Source organism: Hyaena hyaena, unplaced genomic scaffold (assembly GCF_003009895.1).
Source record: "Hyaena hyaena isolate Hyena2069 unplaced genomic scaffold, ASM300989v1 scaffold_139, whole genome shotgun sequence".
NCBI classification, from domain to species: Eukaryota; Metazoa; Chordata; class Mammalia; order Carnivora; family Hyaenidae; genus Hyaena; species Hyaena hyaena.
The window spans coordinates 1579003-1599228 of NW_024080771.1; the positions used below are offsets into that span (position 1 = coordinate 1579003).

General features: G+C 44.6%; 1 protein-coding gene, 1 non-coding gene and 1 pseudogene across 2 annotated transcripts; 2 read left to right on the forward strand and 1 right to left on the reverse strand.

Annotated features, from left to right (window-relative positions):
• Window positions 1-4325: 4325 nt before the first annotated feature.
• Window positions 4326-5944, reverse strand: MSC (musculin). The gene is made up of 2 exons (XM_039238416.1): window positions 5435-5944; window positions 4326-4588 (listed from the first exon to the last, which is right to left on the reverse strand). The coding sequence occupies exons 1-2, from the start codon at window positions 5942-5944 to the stop codon at window positions 4502-4504; spliced, it is 597 nt and encodes a 198-aa protein (XP_039094347.1). The 3' UTR covers window positions 4326-4501.
• Window positions 5945-11537: 5593 nt separating this feature from the next.
• LOC120235854 overlaps window positions 11538-20226 on the forward strand; it is a 58792-nt pseudogene continuing 50103 nt past the window's right edge.
• Window positions 18763-18893, forward strand: LOC120235887. Its single transcript, XR_005529524.1, has one exon. It is a non-coding gene; the product is annotated as a small nucleolar RNA SNORA63 (small nucleolar RNA).

Here is a 20226-nt window from a genome sequence, read left to right on the forward strand (position 1 = left end):
AAAAAAAAAATAAATAAAAAATAAAGACATTATAAAAAAAAAAAAGAAGTGATCATTGGAGATAACCACTGCAGTAGTGCTAATTGTGTTTACACAATAACACGTGGATTTCAGGTTTCTGGCGACTTTCTAGACCTTCTTAGTGTCATAGATTCACCTTTCACTTTTGTGGGAGAGAGAAGAAAAATAATACAAAGGGCAGGTGGAATATAAGAGGAGATAAACGGTGAGTGCAAAAAAGCAACTGGTAGGGGGACTGGGGAGGCGGGGGGGGGGAGAATTGGGGGAGCATGGTTGTGGGGGGGAAGCCCTCAGGGCATAAGCAGAATTGCCCAGTGAAAGGAAAGTAGCTGGGTTCTCTGTTACAGAGGGAGGCAATCCATACTCTCTGGTGAATTTTCCCAGAAGTTAGATGCTTGGCAGTGAGAAGACAATTATTACATTATCTATTTTTTGCTCTTCCAAACATAACTAAAATGACTTTCTCAGTTATTGTTTTAATTTTTTTTCAATATCAGTGGCCAAGCTATTCACTTATTGCCTATTAAAATAGGATGTGTACCACTTAGTTCTTCTTATGGAGGGGAGTATCTTTTTTTAAAAAATCTTATGAAGCACTTATCACCAGGAGGAACAAACTGTACCTACAAAAAATAAATCTTGTAAATTGTGATAGTCAATGTCCCAGTCTGTTGAAGGAGCCATCAGACTGACGAGAAGTTGTAACTTGAAGTCCAGTGCAAAAGAACACACACAAAATCAATTCAACATCCACAACCAAGCCTAAATGTTTCAAGATTACGGTGCAGAAAGCATTTCTTTTAAAATATTCATCTTAGGAAGAGCCCGTGAAAGGGGATTTTTTGTTCTCTTTGATTGAGTCAGTATCACTAATAATAATGCTTTGGTCTCTCAAAAAGCCCCCTGACGACTATTTTTCAGTTTACTCATTTTTATTTGCTGTTCAGTACTTAATAGTTCTTAGAGCTTTTTCTCTCAACGTTTTTCACATGGTAGCAGAATCAAAATGAAATAACCCGTAAGAGAGAGGTTCTTCTTTCTTTCCTAACCTCCTCCACAGCCAGCCCCAACTCCCATTTCTTCAACCCAAATTCCTAAAGGAAAATATAGGAAAAAGAAAATAAGGAAGGCTTTGTGCTCCCTTTCTACTACTCAGAGTGCACAATAGTCATGGTCTATCAAGAAAAGACTGGTCCAAGGTGCTTAAGACCTCTCCCACAGCTACCTTTGTCCAGAAGCTTGAGCAATTTACACTGATTCACTGAGACTTACTAGAAATTGGTCTCTTTCTTTCTTCCTCTTTTTTAAATACCAAAATTCTTGGCACTGGACTTTTTACAGAAACTGTGGAGCAAAAATAATTCTTTTTAAAAAATGTTTATTTATTTTTGAGACAGGGGAGGGGCGGGGAGGGAGAAACAGAATCTGAAGCAGGCTCCAGGCTCTGAGCTGTCAGCACAGAGCCTGTCGCAGGGCTCGAACTTACCGACTGCGAGATCATGACCTGAGCAGCGGTTGGACGCTTAACTGACTGAGCCACCGAGGCGCCTCCCAAAATAATTCTTAAAAAAGATTTTTTCTTCTCTATAAAGTGGCAACCAAAATGAATGTGCATGGTAGGAACACTCTGTACACATGAATCAGTGAAGAATACCACTTCGGTGTGGGGAGTGGGAATAGAAGAAGGGCAGGAAATTGGTGAGTTTATCCCTAAAGTGCCCTAAGAGAATATAAATATAGAAACAAATATTGAAATATTTTTTTATTTATGAAAATTTGCCCAAATATTTTCTTGTTTATTCAAATGCTGCTTATCTGTATTTACTACAAGACAGCCCTTCTTTTTTTTCCTTTTTTTCACTTTTTCTGTGTCTGCTTTTGTGGGACCCTTCTGTTTTACAGTTGCAATCCAGGCACTTTAAAGCTGGGCCATGAATCTTAAGGACTGGATTCCTGAAATGCCCCACCTGTTTAAAGTGCCCCCTTTGCCAAAGCGTGTCTCCCCGCTTTTTTAGAGAGTCATGTAAGTTGCTGCTCACTGCTTACTAGAAGGGTTGCTTAAATATTTTCACATTTATTTCTGACGGCAATCTTCCCAAGTAGGCACCATTATTACTCCCATTTGGTAGGTGGTAAAACTGAGGCTTAGGGGGATTGTGCACGGTCACTGTTCCGTGGATGCCAGAGCTTCAAGTTCAAGTTGGGATCTGTGGACATTCAGGGTCACCTTAACAACGTAGCACACTGCCGCCTTCTCTTAGATCCCATCTGATGGACGCTTTGGAAAAGACACAGTCTAACAGCTGGCCTGGAAGGAGACACCCCACCCCCAAGGCGCGGGCCACCCAGAACTTATCAGGGGCCTAAGTGCCTTTAAACCACTATACTGGGGTTTCCGGTCACTAGTCACTCCCGAGTTTGCTTCGACCAGAGAGCCGCCGGGGCCGCACAAACCAACTAGCTTAATGCTGTGCCAACTTCTGCTCTTGTGGCAGATTAGACCCTGAGGGCCCGATCCCTCCGCCTATGACTAAAGCCCAAGAAAATGGTCTCAGAAAGCAGTTTATCCAGAGTTTTGGTTTAGTTTAGTTCAAAACAGGAAACCATGCTCCCTTACCTCTCTCTCCTCTCCTAAACTCCAGCTTTATTTTCTCTTTCTGGTCAAGAAAACTGCCTTTCAATTTTATAAAATAACGAAACTACTCCAAATCAGGCAGTTGTTGAGGTAGTTTTCTCCACACTTTTTCCAAATGTTCTAAATGTTCTACAAAGAGAATGCTGCTTTAAGAAAGACTGGCATTTGAAAACCCGTATGATGGCTTCCCAGTTACTACTTTCCAAGAAAATTGCAGTGAAAATGTAAGAAAGTAACAAGGAAAATGTGGTGGTGTGCTTTAAAAACACTATACAAACATTATTTGGGGCGGGGGGGGAGAAAAGCTCTACTGAAACATAACTTGGTGCCTTGTATTATGATTTCATTCTGCCAATTAGACCGGAGACCTACCCCCCTCCCCACTCCAGTGTGCAGGCTGTAGGGGTTTAAGATGGAGAAATCATCGTGTGTGTGTGTGTGTGTGTGTGTGTGTGTGTGTGTGTAAAAAGTGTGCCTATATCACCTTGTAGAACGTATACCTTTCATAATGGCCCTGGCCCCAAAGATTCTTCCGGTGTAATAAGCTTCTGGTAAGAACCAGTAAAAGTGATGAGACTTACACTGGGAAATGCAGGAATCTAAATGTGATCACCACCGTCCTGCGGAGTAAAAACCAGTCCCAGTGCAGAGCCAAGAACGCACCCTCAAATGAACTTCGGACCAAACGCCTTAAACGGCAACAAAGACCACATTCTGACGCGCCCACGGCCACTCCGTTTTCACAATGCGTTTTATTATTCATAAAAAAATAAACTTATTTACATTTGCTAGTTACTGTGGTAGTGCAGCCTCGGGACAGCGGCGCGTTTCCCCCGAGCCGGGGCACAGGGCGACCACCCCGCGCACTCCCGCCGCTGGGAGAGCGCGGGCGGAGGGCCGGGGGAGGCGGTGGCGCGCGAGGCGCCCCGAGCTCGGAGGCCGCTGGCCCGCTGGGGACGGTCAGGGGCCCACGGAGGGCGCTACAGGGAGGCGCGCGCTTAAGGAATAGAAAGAGGCCTTTAGGGGACACCAGCCTGGTTGCGCGCGGGGTGCGGGGGTGTGAGGCTCTAGTGTAGACGGGGAGGGGGGTTGGGGGTGGGGTGGGGGACAGAAGCCTGGCTAGGAAGACGCGGGGGCCTGCTGCTAGGAGGCACCGCCACCCGGAGCGCTCCGGGCAAAGCTGGGTCAGGTGGTCCGGGAAAGAGCGCCCCGCTCTCTCTCTAGGCGGAGCGGGCATGCCGCTTCCTCTCGGAGCCTGGGGCCTTGTAGGGTTCAAAGCTGGCCCAGGTATGCCACTCTCCTCTCTTTGCATTAAAAACATGCCCCGATGTTGGTCTCGCGTGAAGAGTGCTGTCTTTAAAGCCCATCCTCCAGAGCGCGTTCTAACCATTGCCTAACCATAGCCAGCCGGTGCTGCGCACGGCCCCGCCGTCGTAGGCGGACACCGGGCTCAGTCGGGAAACTGACTCCTAGGCGGCTTGGCACTGGACTTAGACGACAGAGCGGGGGTTAGTCTACACTGCTAAAGCCCGAGGCCGGATCTGGTTCCGCGTTGTAGAGACAGAAGGAAGGTCTTTTGGGAGAAGAGCACTGTCGTCGCCCAGATCCCCTGCAGCCGCAGCAGCCCTTGGCGCCCTGCGATGACAGCCACGTGGCCAGCCCTCCGGCTCTGTCCCCAGCGCCCGCCACGAGTCCTGCTCACAGTTCAGGTGGGTGGGGTGTGGAGGAGAATTTAGGAGAATCCGATGGCTCTTCTCCCCATTCTTTGGGGGTTCTCGCGCTCCCTTTTCTCCGTGGTCCCCAAACACATGCGCTTAAACAATAATCCCAGCAAGTGAGTTCCATCTAAGCGGTGGTCCCACATAATCTGTTGGCTGCAGAAACTTCTTTGGTGTCGGTGTCGGGTCGTCCTGAGACCACGAACGGCCATGTCTGTAAAGTGAAACAGAGCGTCAGACATGGAAGGAGAAAAATATCGTCTCAAACCGAAACCGTTCTCCTAAATGAACCCTGGAATATCCCTGGCTTTGAGTTGCTCAGATTTTATCAGTGTCTGGGAATGTGGCTATCTTCTCTCTAAACTAGGGTTTTGATTTTACTGGATTTTGATTGCGTGAGACGTTAAGACTTCCGTCCATGCTTCCTCCTGGACTTTGCTCTCACGATCAAACTTGCAAAACTTTGGGATTTTGTCTGTTTATTCCCTTCCCCCCAACACACACACACACACACACACACACACACACACACACACACACCATCAGCCCTCCACTGTAGGAACTGGGAATAAGTTCGTTCTCAAGAAGGGAAAGTTGGCAGGTTAGAAAGGGACTTTCCAGACAAATCCCTTTTGGGGAAACCTCTGCTATTCGGCAAGAACTTTTTAAACATCCAAAGGCTTATTAACGAAAGCTCGGCCTTCTCTCCTTCCTTTCAGTAAGTGGGTCTCATTATATGACTCTTAGACGGAAAAAGTTGGGCAAGAGAGATTTGCCATTCAATCTGCAACCGGGCAGTGGACGCAGATGGCATCGAGATTCACCCCAGAAGTAGGATATGAGCCAACTGCGGTCACAGGGCAAAGTACCAGGTACAAAGATCAGACTGAGGAAGCACTGACGGGTGCACGGTTCTTCTCCAAGAAAACGGCTTGGAAGAAACTAAGTGGCCTCCTCACCACCCCTCCCAGCACCCCGGCCCCCCTTTCGGGTTCTTCCCGGGCGGCCCCCTGAGCACTTCCCCGCGGCTCGCCCCGAGCCTGGCGTGGGGCGCCCCTACCAGGTTCACCGGGTGCACGTAGCCGTTCTCGTAGCGGTCGTCCTGCAGCAGCTGCCGCAGGTGCGCGATGTAACTGGAAGCCAGCCGGAGCGTGTCCAGCTTCGAGAGCTTCGTGTCCGGGGGCACCCAGGGCAGACTGGTCTTGAGCCTGGAGAAGGCTTTGCTCAGCACGCGCATCCGGGCGCGCTCGCGGGCGTTGGCGGCGTTCCGCTGCGACTGCTTGCAGTCGGCCGCCGAGCCCTTGGGCGGGAGGGGCTTCTTGCCGCCGCCGCCCCCAGCCGCGCGCGGCCGCTTCCTCTTGCAGCCCTCCGCGCCGCCCGCCGCGCCCAGCGCGCCCCGCTCCTCCTCGCCGTCGGGGTCTTCCTCCTCCGCCGAGGAGTTGTCACTGGGCGAGATGTAGCTGCGCTCGGCGCCGCGGAGGGCCGGCCTCTTGGAGGCGGGGACCGGGTACCCGCGCTGCAGCCCCCGCAGCTCCATCTCCTCGGGGTCGCTCACCGAGCCGGTGGACATCACCGCGTCCCGCACGCCCGCGCGCGCCCGCCTTCCCGCCCCGGGCCAGCCTCGCGGTGTCGGCCTTCCGCTCCCTCCGGCGGAGGCGGGGGCCGGGCCGAGCTCGGGGGAAGACCGGAGTCCCGCGTAGGCGGCGCCCGCCGGGGAGCGAGCGGCGCGGCGGCCCCCGGAGAGCGCGGCGCGAGAGGTGCGCGCCCCGGACCCGGCCCCGGCCCCGCGCGCTCTAGCGCTAGCTGCGCCTTTTGACAGGACTGTTTATTTGTACTCCTCGGAACGAACCACCCGGGCAACGAAGAGGGGGTTGGAAAGGGGGGCAAGAGGTGGTGCGGGGGCGTGGAAGGGGTGGGGACGGGTTTTCGGCACTCAGGATCCGCTGTTGGGGGCAGGGAAGGGGAAGTCTCTGCTGAGCCGAGATTTGGGGCCCCGGGTGCGTGGGACCCTCGGATTGACAGTGAGAGACGTGTGTCGGGCAAGCGAAGGAGGGGAGCGGGTTCGTACACACCCCGCTTCCACGCCCAACTAGTCGTAGCGATGGCGGAGATGGCCAGCCACTTAGAGACCGTTGGATCGCGACCTCTGCTTCTCTCCCAGCCTTTTCAGCGGAACTGTTTCCCAAGTTCGTAACGCATCATGTTGTAGGACTGCCTGTCCTGGGCTTGCCCGACAAAAGCCTAAGAGCAAAGCAAGCAAACCGCACCGAGCAACACTCATCTCTCCTTTTTCCTGTCCTTCACTCCAACACGGCTCTATGATTTACAAAGCACTTTTAGTACCTCGGTTCGTTCCGTTTTCAAACATCTGTGACTTAAATGTTATTTCCACTTTACAGAACTTCAAGCCAAGCCACAGAGATAGAAATTTAAGTGAAGGACCCCCAGTCACCGGGCTGGTGAGTAGAATACGGACTGGAAATTCGAGTTTAGCATCCCTGGCCCCTCCGTATTCCAGCCGCTAACACGCCTCTCCAGCCACACACCACGAGCGTTGTATCTTCTATTTTCCACTGCCTTGAGAACTTCATGCTTCATTTTATTATTAATATCACAATGCATAAGATAGAAGCTCTTGCCCCAGCTCTTTGCATTGTAGTCTAGGGAATTGATTACTCTTTTAGGTTGTGTATTGAAGAGCACACTCCCGATGCAGAATGCTAAATCAGCACAATCGTCAAAAAAAAAAAAAAAAAGACAAAATAGCATCCAGAATTATGGTGTTCCATGCCAACCAAAAATAAACCCTCTGCCCACTTCCCTCCCCCAAAGGAAACAAAACAAAACCCAGAACAGTGGCCTCATTATTTTCTAACTCAAAGCACCTTTGCAATAGGTGCTCTCGAGCTCCCGGAATGGGTACTTCACTTTGGAAGGAGGCACTAATGGCTAGTTACTGAGTACCTGCTGTGCTCCAGACACTGGGCTGGACGCCGTATGACCGCCCACTGAAACTCAAAGAAAACAACAAAACAATTAAACCACTATGAGCTTGGGGTATGGTTACTACGTTTTCCAATGAGGAATCGGAATCTTCAGACCCAACTTAGGTGTTGACTTGTCCTTTCCCTAAAAGCTCACAGGCTCCCAAACCGAGCCAAGTACAAGGAAAGAAATGTGCAGTCAGCCCAGGACAGAGTGGGCAGAAGCCAGGGGGCCAGCCTCCCTCCACCAGCTCTTCAGCAGAACAAATGCTCCCGGCTTCGTGCCTGAAGTGCCACAACAGGTGGCTGGCCTGGGCTGACTTCATCACTCAGGCATCATCCACCTTGGTCTCCCAGGCCAGGCTGCCCCGGTGGGGGGATGTTTCACACGACCCCTCCCTCGGTTGCAGAGGTCTTCTCCCCACTTATTTGGTCATTTTGTTTTGAGATGGGGCAGGGACTCCTTTGGAGATCAGTTGAATAAAAATATCGCTCATTTTCAGTTCTCTCTGGGCTGGGAAAAGGCAGGGTATTCACAGAATGTAGAGTTCTTTATAGGAATGCTTGAACTTGAACTTGATCTTAGGTGCTGAAGATGGAGGGAGGAAAAAGAAGGGGGAGCAAAGGAGGTAAAAAGGGGATCTTAGGCTAGCTTTCTGCATCACCTATTGATGACTTGAATCTATCAGTATAAATACATAGTCTCACACGGTAGAGGCAGGCATATAGGTTTTATAAATCTGGATTGTTTATACAGGTGCAGAACAAAGTCTTTCTTTAGAAAAGATTAATGGTGGGGAAAGTGCTAGATTTTCTCTAAACAGTCGCAAAAACTGTACCCAGTCTCAAAGCTAAGCAGGTCATGGCCAGTTTCTTTTTCTTCTAGGAACTGACTGACCCCAAATGTTCCTGCTTATTTTTTTCATAGCTCTTTCCTTTTTCTTTTCTCTTCTTTTCTTTGTGCCTCTTTATGTTTCCTTCTTTCCATTCTTTTTCCTTCTTCTTTATCTCTCTTCCTTCTTCCCTCCCTTTCTCTGCTCTTTCAAGAAAGACAGCTATTTTCACAATTTTTCTTTTATCTTCTGTCAGTATTTCTTTCCCTCCTTTCTTTCTAGAAATGTTTTTATTCTTTTACTTTTTTTTTTCAAGTTGCAGGCTCCCAATAAATATCAGGAAGTGTACCTTCAAATACATTTCATATTAGTATATAACTGCAGTTTGCTTTAAACATGTTTGTAACATATGAAGTCTGTCACCTCTATACTTTGGATATATTTTTACTTTTCCTTCTGTCTCAATACAACAGCCCCATGAGCTGAACAGTGCAAAAAATATAGTTATCTCTTTTGAACGCTCAGCTATTCCAATGTTTCAGCAAGTTATCATACATTGTAAATAAATCATAAAGGCTTTATTTTTGTATTTTAAAAAAAGCATATTGAAAACAATTCCTATTTGCCCATGCTTTGCAACCGTTTTTCTTTAAATTTATTTTAAAGTTTATTTATTTATTTTGAGAGAGACAGAGTGCGAGTGGGGGAGGGGCAGAGAGCGAGATGGAGAATCTCCAGCAGACTCAGCACAGAGCCTCAGCTGGGGCTCGAACTCATGAACCATGAGATCATGACCCAGAGCTGAAATCAAGTCAAACGCTTTTCCGACTGACCCACCCAGGCACCCTGCTTTGCAACCTTTTAGGTTTGTAGCATGAATATACAGGCGTTTATGGTATTCCTTAATGGTCTTGAAATTCTTTAAGACGGCCTTTTTAAAGTAGCCAAGGGAGGGTGGGTGGGCTAAAAGTTACATTATACAACAAACATTAGTACATTTAATAATGATTTCTAATCCTGATTTTCCTGCTTATTGGCTGTATGACCTTTGGCACTTTACTTTTTCTGAGGCCCAGATTCCTGATGTATAAAATGAACTATCTATGTTATAAGGAAGAGTAATTGCCTGGGCCAGACCCTCATATATGGAAGAAGTTCAATAGACCCTAGTTATTTTTATTTCTATTAATTGCTTTGTCCAATGCCGTACAGCTAATAAGTATCAGGTTAGGAGCTGACCCAGGTTTTGAACTCTAGGACTTGTTCTGGGTTTTAGATGAAACGAGGATGTTTCATTCGCTTTAACTGCAAGCTGCTAGGGTGTGACGTACATGCCATTTCCCATAGATCTTGTAGGAGGCCTCACTGAGGGAAAATGGATGGACCTGCATTAGAAACTTTTTCTTTCTCCAAGTTCTCTTCCCATAAGGTCACAGCACTTCTCCAATCCTCACTTTCCCTATTTGAAAACTGGAATAGGGGCACCTGAGTGGCTCAATGGGTTGGGCATCTGACCTCAGCTCAGGTCATGATCTCATGGTTCTGTGCTCAGAGCCTGGAGCCTGCTTTGGATTCTGTGTCACTCTCTGTCCCTGCCCCTCTTCCTCTCATGTTCTGCCTTTCTCTGTCTCAAAAATAAATAAACGTTTTTAAAATTTCTTTTAAAAAAGAAAAGAAAAAGAAAACTGAAATAACAGCCCTAAATCAGAGTTACTGAAAGGCTTAAATAAGATCGTGGTGTATGTGAAAGCACACTCAGATGTAACACAGAAAAGGCACTTAATATATTAAAATATTTTAAAATGCAATATTTAAATATTTTAAAATAAATATTTAAATAAATGAAATACATACAAATTTAAATATTTAAATAGGGGTGCTCTGGTCGCTCAGTTGGTTAAGCATCTGACTCTTGATTTTAGCTCCTGTCATGGTCTCATGGTCTTGAAATTGGGCCCTGCATCATACTCGCCACTGAGCTTGGAACCTCTCTCTCCCTCTCTCTCTCTGCCCCTCTACCACTTGTATATGCATGTGCACAAGCTCTCCCTCTCTCGTGCGTGCAAATTAAATAAACATTTAAAAATGTATTAAAAATATCTAAAACTTAGGTCTTCTAAAAGTGTGGACTGAGGTGGGTTAATAATTAGAGACCACAGAAAATAGGTCATTTATGGCCACTGCCCGTTCTAACTCTGTTGGAAGCCCTAGAGGAGAAAGTCTGAATCTGGGCTGGTCAGGTGGGTTTAGGGTTTCGGAAGAACAGTGCTTGCATCTACTTTCTGTGAACACCAGGACAAAACATAAGTAAGTAAACACTTAAGAAATGATTGCTGTGGGCTGCCTTTGCATGGAAACAGGCCCCCCCCCCCCACATGACTTTCCTGGTGGAACCTTCCTAAAGTCTCCTGATATTCTGAGCTATCTGGTTGGCTGAATAAATTGCCCATACCTTTAATCTCCAAAAAGAGAGTCTCCAATCGGCCAATGTGGAAGTCATTTAGCCACAGAAGGGTATTGAGAACTTGAGCTGTGGCTAGTCATCTACACTATTATAAAACACATACACGGTATTGAAGCCAATATGAGTAAGATAATGTAAAATATCTCATTGATGTTTCCAAAATTATGTCTAACAATGATAACATTTTGGATATATTGGGTTAAAAGAAATGTTATTAAAATTATTTTCTCTTGTTTCTGTTTGCTTTTATAAGACAGCTACTCAAGATTTCGATTTATATATGTGGCTCAAGTTATTTTCTTTTGGATAATGTAGGGATTAACTATGCACCTATAGATGGAGTGTCTAATGTTTGCTGTGAGACCAACTCCCACTCACTCAGAGGCTGCACGCTCGTGGGAAAAAACATGATAATTTGAGAGGCACACGTGACATCGCGTATGTTCTCCCTTATCTCTGTCATGTCCCTTGCACCTCACCACGCATACTCAACCTCACGTGACCCACCCAACCCTAGAACATGCTGAGAAACACTCTACCCCACTTTGTGATGGAAGCCTTAACTCTGGAGAAGCGTTGGGCTTGATTCCCCAGGCATGACATTAGCTAGGTGTCCATGGCCCAGTTCATTAGCCTTTCGGTGCTTAAGGAGCAGGATGCGTAGGCCAGGGAGGTGAAATGCGCCGGTCACACGGAATGCAAGTCATGGGTATGCCGGTCATGTGGGAGGCTGGCACTTGGGTAGCAGCTCAGCTGGGAGCAGGTCGTGGGGCACAGAGTTAGGCAAGCCTCACCCCAGGCCCTGCCTCTTCTTTCTTCGTCTACACGAAGCCACGGGCCCAGCTCCAGGCCCTCTGAAGCCTCTGTCCTGGGTCGTCCAGGATGTCCCCTCCACCCCCACTCCCAACCCAGGAAGGAAAGGGACTTCTGGCCCTTGGACGCTACCAAGTAAGTGGTGAGGCACCCGTGGGAATACTCAGAATGGACAAGAGGAGTTCTCTGTCATCCACAACACAACCACTCGCCCGCTGCTGGTTTATTTACCCAAACGTTGCACCAAGATCTGGGCCCCCTTGGAGGCCCCAGAGGCCTTACTGTGTAGACAGGCTAGTGGCCAGACACATCAGGTCTGCGGAGGCTCACAGGAGGAAAGTCCGAATTAAGAATGGAAAAGGGGAGAGAGAAATAAGGTTCAGAGACATGATTTTCTCTGCTATTCAAGAGGGAAGGAAAAAAATCTTCCTTGATTGTCTTGACAAGTAAAAATGTAGGTGGCTTTGGGAAAAGATTTTTTTTAAAGCAATATTCGTGGATTCAAAGTGTAAACTGTTCCGCGCCTGGCATGTTGTGTATCTCCTGCAAATGGCTTTGACTACTCCGTTAGCCGCAGAAAGCACACCAGCACTCAGGAAGAAAAGGCCCCTGTGGTTCAGAATCCCTGGGCTTCATTGATTCAGGGGCATCCTGAAGAGTGAGCTAGTCTGAGTGCAATGTTTTTTGTTTTTGTTTTTGTTTTTGTTTTTAACTCTCTTGAGATAGACTTTCACTTTGGGGCAGAAGCTAAGAAACTTCTGTGCCAGGAGATTTTTAGTGTTTATCGGCAGTAGTTTGGAAGTGTGAAAATATGTCACTACCAAAACATCCCTTGAAATGTAGCACACAGCTCTGGTCTCCAGTATGTGGCCCCAAGCCCCGTAAATTGTGGAGTTAACCCAGGAGACAATGGTGCCCTGCCGTGTCGCGCCCACTGGAAGGAACCCCCATTGCTGTGGACTTTAGAAGATGCCTGCATTCGTCAGCTGAGTGGCCTTGGGCCACTTGCTCACCTTCTGGGACTTGTTTCTCCGTGGACAGCTCACCTGCTGGAGAGTGCCCAGTGTTCAGTCCCCCCTCCCCCCACACTGTAGAGCATCGCACAAGGTTAGTTCTTAGGGTATTATCTCCACCCATCTCCCAAAAGAGTCATTCCCCTGCTGAGCTGCTTTCATTTTAGCAGCTCTCCAATCCTCCACTCCCCCGACTCCACCCAGTGCCTCATCCCCTCTAGAACACCCAAGTGAAAACTAAATGCCTCCTGGCGCCAGAAGGAAGTTCTCATGTAATAGATACTTTGTGGTGTCAGAGAGCAGGGACTCTGTACACTTTGTCGACCAGTCCCTTAATCAGCTCTTCTGTAAAATAGGGGCCTGGCTCATTTACATGCGAACTTTTTCCTCGGCCCTAAGCCCCTCTGACCTCTGGTTCTAAAATGAGCTCTCGTAGATGATCAGAGAACAGGGAGGTGTTTGGGGAAATGTGCCCACTCTTTCTTGATTTTTTTTCCCCTTCAGCTTATTTGTGCAGCTCTGCCCAATTAGCAAGGAAAGGAGGCAATTAGCTTGCAGGGGGGGAAATCCACCCTGTTACATTCCTCTTTAGGTTTCATTCTCAAGCAGAACTCCTTGAGGATGTTGCAAACAGAACTACCTTAGGTAGTTCTTTATGTCACCCTGATCCCTTCCTTCTTAGATTGCTACATTCAGGCAGTTTCCTTTAGGGAAGAGAGAGGCAGAATCAAAACAAAACTAAACAACACGAAAGACTAAACTGTAAATTCAGTGGAGGTGGAGACTGTGTCTTGTTCACGTGGGTATCCTCAGCTTGTGAAAGGCACTACCAAAATATGTGATGACTGAAAATGTTCACAAACACACAAGCACTATCAGCCTTCACCCATAATTAATGGGAGATGCACACTCAACCCTTAATTAGCCTTTCATTTAACCAACTCGGTTTATTCTTATGTACTCTACCTACTGTCAATACTTACAGAGACCCAATTACATCTCTCACTAACTGAATGGACTTTTAAGAGACATTTTCCTTTTTCCTGTTTTCAAATGTAGCTTAAATATCCGTCCACGTCTCGTATATTTGCGACAGTCTGAGGGTTCACTCTTAATAGCCGAAGAATTACATCCATTACACACATCCCGGCGGCAAGATTTCTTCTTATGAAAATGAACTCTAGGGGCGCCTGGGTGGCTTAGTCGGTTAAGCGTCCGACTTTCGCTCGGGTCATGATCTCACGGTTCGTGGGTTCGAGCCCCGCGTCGGGCTCTGTGCTGACTGCCTGCTCAGAGCCTGGAGCCTGTTTCAGAGTCTGTGACTCCCTCTCTCTCTGACCCTCCCCTGCTCACACTGTCTCTCTCTCTCTCCTAGAAATAAATAAAGATATTTTTAAAAAAATGAACTCTAGCTTTAAATACCATTTGTAACTTTTTATTATGATGGAAAAAAACCCTGAATTTTTATAACGTTTCAGGGGATCACACACCGACAAAACCTCAGATTACTCTCTTTATCACAGAATGAGGAGAGAACGGAACCCTTGGACGTTTCATGGGTGAGCGGAGGAGGAGGACTCAGAGAAAGCCAGGGATCCGCCAGGTGAGAGGAAAACCGGAAGTGAGTGGGTGTCAGTGAAAGCGAGGGAGGAGTCTCAGGAAGTACCGGGTGGGGACTTCCGGTTGAGATGGTGTGGTCAGGTCACGTTTTGAAGCTTCTCTTGTGCTCCAAACACATGGTAAGACGAGGTAAAAATAGAAAACTAAAAAGACATAGTCATGTTCAAAAGCAAAATGAATGAATGAATGAATGAATGAATGAATGAATGAATGAATAAACGAACAAAACCCCCCACACCTCTGTGGACCAGGACTGGGACAGAAACCGAATGCTGAGTGGGGCTGAAGTTTCCCGGCAGGTGGTGAGGGTCTCCTTCAGGCAGGAGTATCCCAGAGCTGAGAGCCTTTGCAGGGAAGAGGAACCTAAGGGTCCCATGTGAGGCGGGAGACTATTGTGTCACTACTTAAATTCGGATGCTGGAGCAGGGCTCCATCTTTGCGCCTGCAGCCACTAAGGAAGCAAAGGGAAGCACGCAGAGCCAGCATATTGGCTCTCTGACTGGGTCATTTTCAGTTGTTTTTGTCTTTTTATTATGGATCACATTTTTCTGCTTTTTCACATGCCTGGCAACTTTTGTTTGGATGCCAGACATTATAAATTGTGCCTGTTGGGTGCCGGATATCTCTGTATTCCTGTAAATACTGTTGATCTTTGTTCTGGGATTCAGTTACTTGGATATGGTGTAATCCTTTTTGGGCTTCCTTTTGAGATTGGAAGAAGGCATCAGAGCAGTGCTCATTCTAAAGTATCTTTTTTAATGTTTATTTTTAGTTTTGAGACAGAGAGAGACGGAGCGTGAGCAGGGGAGGGCAGGGAGAGAGGGAGACACAGAATGTGAAGCAGGCTCCAGGCTCTGAGCTGGCTGTCAGCACAGAGCCCGACGCGGGGCTCGAACCCACGAACTGTGGGATCATGACCTGAGCCGAAGTCAGATGCCGAACCAACTGAGCCACCCAGGTGCCCCTAAGCAGTGCTCATTCTAGGGCAAATCATTCCCTCTACCAAGGCAGGAGTCTTATCAGCACTCAACCCAATGCCCTGTGAATTCTGAGATTTTCAAGTCCAGCGGGAGCAGGTATTATTCCTCGCCCTGTGTGGGTCCCTAATAGTGCTCCCTTTTATCTCTTCTGGTGGGTCTTCCTTCAGCCTCTGATAGTTTCCTCGTATGCACTTATTGCTGAGCTGAGCACTCCAGGGGACCCTCGCAGGTCTCTAAGTTCTGTCCCTGGGTAGCTCCCTGCTTTCTGGGACTCTGCTCTGTGGATTCTAGCTGCCTTGCTCTCTGCGGTCTCTCAGCTCTGATCTCTCCATTCAGGGAGTCGACCTGGGTTCTCCCTTTCTGCTCCTTAGCTGGAGAAACTGTAGCAATTTTAGCTTGGAATGTAGCTTTCATTGTTCGTTTCCCACCTCTTAGGGTCCAGTGACCTTCACTACCTCATGCCTAATGTTTCGAGAAACCCGATTTCATTTTTTATGTTTTATTTATTTAAAAAAATTTTTTTAGCATTTATTCAGTTTTGAGAGACAGAGAATGAGTGAAGAAGGGGCAGAGAGAGAGGGAGACACAGAATCCGAAACAGGCTCTGAGCCATCAGCACGGACTCTGATGTGGGGCTCGAACCCACAAACTGTGAGATCATGACCTGAGCTGAAGTCGGATGCTTAACCGACTGAGCCACCCAGGCACCCCAATTTTATTTATTTTTGAGAACAGGAGAGACAGAGCACAAGTGAGGAGAGGCAGAGAGAGAGGGGGAGACACAGAATCTGAAGCAGGCTCCAGGGTCTGAGCTATCAGCACAGAGCCCGACACAAGGCTCGAACCCACAGACAGCAAGATCTTGACCTGAGCCGAAGTCAGACACTCAACCACCTAGGCATCCCGAGAACCTCTATTTCTTATATTTTGTTTGTTTTGTGGTTGTTTCAGGTGGAAGGGTAAGTCTTTTCTATTTTTGCCACAAGTACAAGGCTTTGGAATTCTTCCTTAGTGGGAAACTATTTTCCTTTTGTTTTCTTTTTAAGGATGAGAGTTGCTTAAGCATGGTTGGGTTTTTTTTTTTTTTTTTTTTACGTTTTTTAAATTTGTATTTTATTTTTTTAGTGTTTTATTTATTTCTGAGAGAGAGAGAGAGAGAGAGAGAGAGACAGTGTGAGCATGGGGAGGGTCACAGAGAGGGACATACAGAATCTGAAGCAGGCCCCAGGCTCTGAGATAGCTGTCAGCACAGAGGCTGACCCGGGGCTTGAACCCACGAACTGTGAGATCATGACCTGAGCCGAAATTGGATGCCCAACCTACTGAGCCACCCAGGTGCCCCTCTGATTTCTTAATATTAGCCCATCTTACCATGTCCATGATGGCTAATTTTGTGTGTCACTTTGGCTACAATACAATATCCAGATATTTGGCCAGACATTATTCTAGATGTTTTCATGAACGTGTTTTGTTATTGTTGTTTTTTGGTTTTTTTGGCTTTTATTTTTAGATGAACTTAGCATTTAAATCAGTAAACTTTGATTAAAACAGATTATCCTCCGTAATGTGAGCGGGCCTTATCCAATCAGTTGACTATCTTAGTAGAAAATAAATGACCCCCCCAGAGGAAGAGTAAAATCTGCCAGGAGACTGCCTTCAGACTTGAACTCCACTCCTTCCCTCCATCTCTAGACCTTTGGCCCACTCTGCACTTACTGCTCTTGGGCAAAGAATGCTAATCCTAGACAATTCAGTAAGCAGGATAGTATGTGCTGCTATGCACTCTGTGCTTAAATTGGGAATATTAAAATTATGAAGGGATATTGAATCTCAAGTTCTTGAAATTTAGTCCTTATTTTAGATGTCATGGAAAAATTATTCTATCTAGGGAGGAAAATGTTCCAAGTAGCTATAAAATATGAAAACATTGACTTTTCTTAGTTCTTTGAATATTATTTTGCTACTTCATTGAAAAATATAAATTTTAATTAGAAATTTTTCTTCACACTGCTTGGATGGATATAGCCACTGAATCTTTTCTTTTACCAGAATTATCATTTTCAAACCACAAAATTCACCCTTTACAAATATGCAGTTCATTGGTTTTCAGTCTGTTAACAGGCTGTGCAGGGATTATCATTATGCACTTCTCAAACATTTTTGTCACCCCCAAATGAAATCCCATAACAATTAGCAGTCAGTCCATACTTCTTGGAAACCACTAATCTTTCTGTCTCTGTGTATTTGTCTATTCTGGACATTATTACATAAATGGAATCCTCTGATTGCATTTATAAGCCATCCACATTATATATCACAGACCTTTTGTGCCTGGTTTATTTCACTAAATATGATGTTTTTTTCAAGGTTTACCCATGCCTTAGTATATAATAGTACTTCATTTTTATATGGTTAGATAATATTCCATTGTTTTTACATACAAAATTTTGTTTATCCATTCACCAGTTGATGGATGTTTGGTTTGTTTCCACTTTTTGGCTATTGGGAATAATGATGCTATGAATATCTGTATACGGCATTTTGTAGAATATATGTTTTCAAGTTTCTTGGCCATATATCTCGGAGTGGAAATGCCGAGTCATTTAGTAGGTTTATATTTAACTTTTTTAGAATCTATCATAATATTTTCCAAGGCAGATATATCATTTTATATTTACAGAAGCAATGTAGAAAGTTTCCAATTTCTGTCCATTCTCACTAGTACTTTTTATTATTATTTTTTTATTATAGTCATCCTAGTGGGTATAAAATGATGTCTCATTGTGGTTTTGATTTGAATTTTCCTAATAACTAGTGATGTTCAGCATCTTTTTATGTATTTGTTGACCATTTGTGTACTTTCGGAGAAACATCTATTCAAGTTCTTTGTCCATTTTTAAATCGGATTGTTTGCCTTCTTGTTGAATTATAAGTTGCTTTATTTATTCTGGATAAGTCCATGATTTGCAAATATTTTCTCCCATTTTGTGGGTTGTCTTTTCACGTGATACTTTCCTTCAAAGCACAAGAGGTTTTAACTTTGACAAAGTCTAACTATCTGTTATTTCTTTGATTGCTTAGGTTTTCGGTATTATGTCTAGGAAATGATTGTTTAATCTATGGTCACAAAGATTACTTCTGTGTTTTCTTCTGAGAGTTTCATAGTTTTAGCTTTTATGTGGTTGATTTTTAGTTATTTTTTTGTGTTGGTGTGAGGTAAAGATCTAACAACCTCCTCCTCCTCCTCCTCCTCCTCCTCCTCCTTCTTCTTCTCCTTCTTCTTTGTATAGATATACACTTGTCCCTTCAATGTTTGTTGAACAGACAATTCTTTCTCCCATTGAATTTCTTGGTACCATTGTCAAAAATGGGTAGACCATAAATGTAAGGGCATATTATGGACTCTCAATTCTATTCCACTGATTTATATGTCTATTCTTATATCCATACCATAATGTCTTGATTACTGTAGCTTTCTAGCAAGGTTTTAAATTGAGAATCTTTTCCAAGATTGTTTTGACTATTCTGTGTCCCTTGAGTTTACATATGCATTTTATGATCAGGTTGTCAGTATCTCAAAAAGCCAGCTGAGATTTTGGTAAGAATTATATTGAGTAAGTTTGGGAGAGTACTGCCATCTCAACAATATTAAATCTTCTGATCAATTAACATCGGGGTCCAAAGCAGGATTCAGACAACAGTGTAGCTGCTAAGTGCTGTGTAGTAGCTCCGTCTGCTCAAAATAAAGTCGTTTCCTGACTATACCTGTCTGCTCTACACTGTAGCAGCCAGGGATGCTTGATTTCATAGATGTTAATAAAATTAAATTTAAAACAGAAACATAAGATGTCCATTCATTTTGGTCTTCCTTATTCTTTTTCAACAATGCTTTATAGTTTTCAGGGTACAACTTTTATATTTCATTTGTTAAATTTATTCTCAAATATATATGTTTTGGGATGCTATACTACATAAAAATTGCTTTCTTAATTTCCTTTTTGAATTTTTCATTGCTTATGTATAGAAATGCAATTGATTTTTTTGCATATTAATCTTGTACTTTGCAACTTTTCTGAATTTGTTTGTTTTAATGGTTTTCTAACATATTCCTTTAAGCTTTTTTTTGTATACAAGATTATGTAGTCTTCAGGTAGAGACAGTTTTACTTCTTCTTTTCCAGTTTGCATGCCTTTTTTATCTTTTCCTTATCTAATTGCCCTAGTTAGACCTCCAGTATAATGTTGGATGGAAGGAGTGAGAGTAGACACCCTACTCTTATTATTAGGGGAAAAGCAGTCATTATTTCACCAATAAGTATGCTGTTAGTTGTAGGTTTCTTTGTAGATGGCCTTTATCAGATTAAGAAAGTAATTTTCTATTCCTTGTTTGTTTAATGTTCTTATTATGAAGCAGTGTTGGAATATACAAAATGCTTTTTCTGTATCTATTGAGGTGATGAATGTATACTATTGACAGTTGATATGACATATTACATTAATCAGCCATTCTTGGAATTAATCCCTATTGGTCATGATGCATAATCCTTTTTATATGCTGCTAAATTTTGTTTGCTATATTTTAATGAGGATATCTGTGTATTAAAAGATTTTTTTCCTTGTTACATCTTTCCCTGGTTTTGGTATCAGGGTAATACTGGCATCATAGAAGCATTAGGAAGTATTCCCTCCTCTTCTGTGTTTTGAAAGAGTTTGTGAAGGATTATTGTTAATTATTCTGTAAATGTTAAGCAGAATTCACCACTACATTCATTGGCTTTTCTCTGTGGAAAATATTTTGATTACCAGTTCAATCTCTTTTTTCAGTTCTATTCAGAAATTTTATTTCTTCTTGAGTCCATTTTGGTAGTTTGTGTCTTTATCTGAATTTGTCTGTTTTATCTAGATTATCTAATTTGTTGGCATACAATTGTCCATAGCGTCCCCTTATAATACCTTTTGGTTCTTCTTGTTGTTGTAAAGTCAGGAGTAATGTCCTCTCTTTAATTCCCTGATTTTAGTAATTTGAGTGCCATCTCTTCATTTTTGTCATTCTAGTTAAATGTTTAATTTTGTTGACTGTTCTTTATTTTTTACTATCCATTTTATTTATTTCGACAATAATAATGATTTCTCCCTTTTGTTGTAT

Bases quoted from the DNA above. Each gene is read 5' to 3' on its own strand.
- MSC (XM_039238416.1), bottom strand. From the start codon at position 5,944: ATGTCCACCGGCTCGGTGAGCGACCCCGAGGAGATGGAGCTGCGGGGG. The intron at 4,589-5,434 runs GTAGGGGCGCCC...TTCACTTTACAG, and splicing joins ACGTGCACCCGGTGAACCTG to ACATGGCCGTTCGTGGTCTC.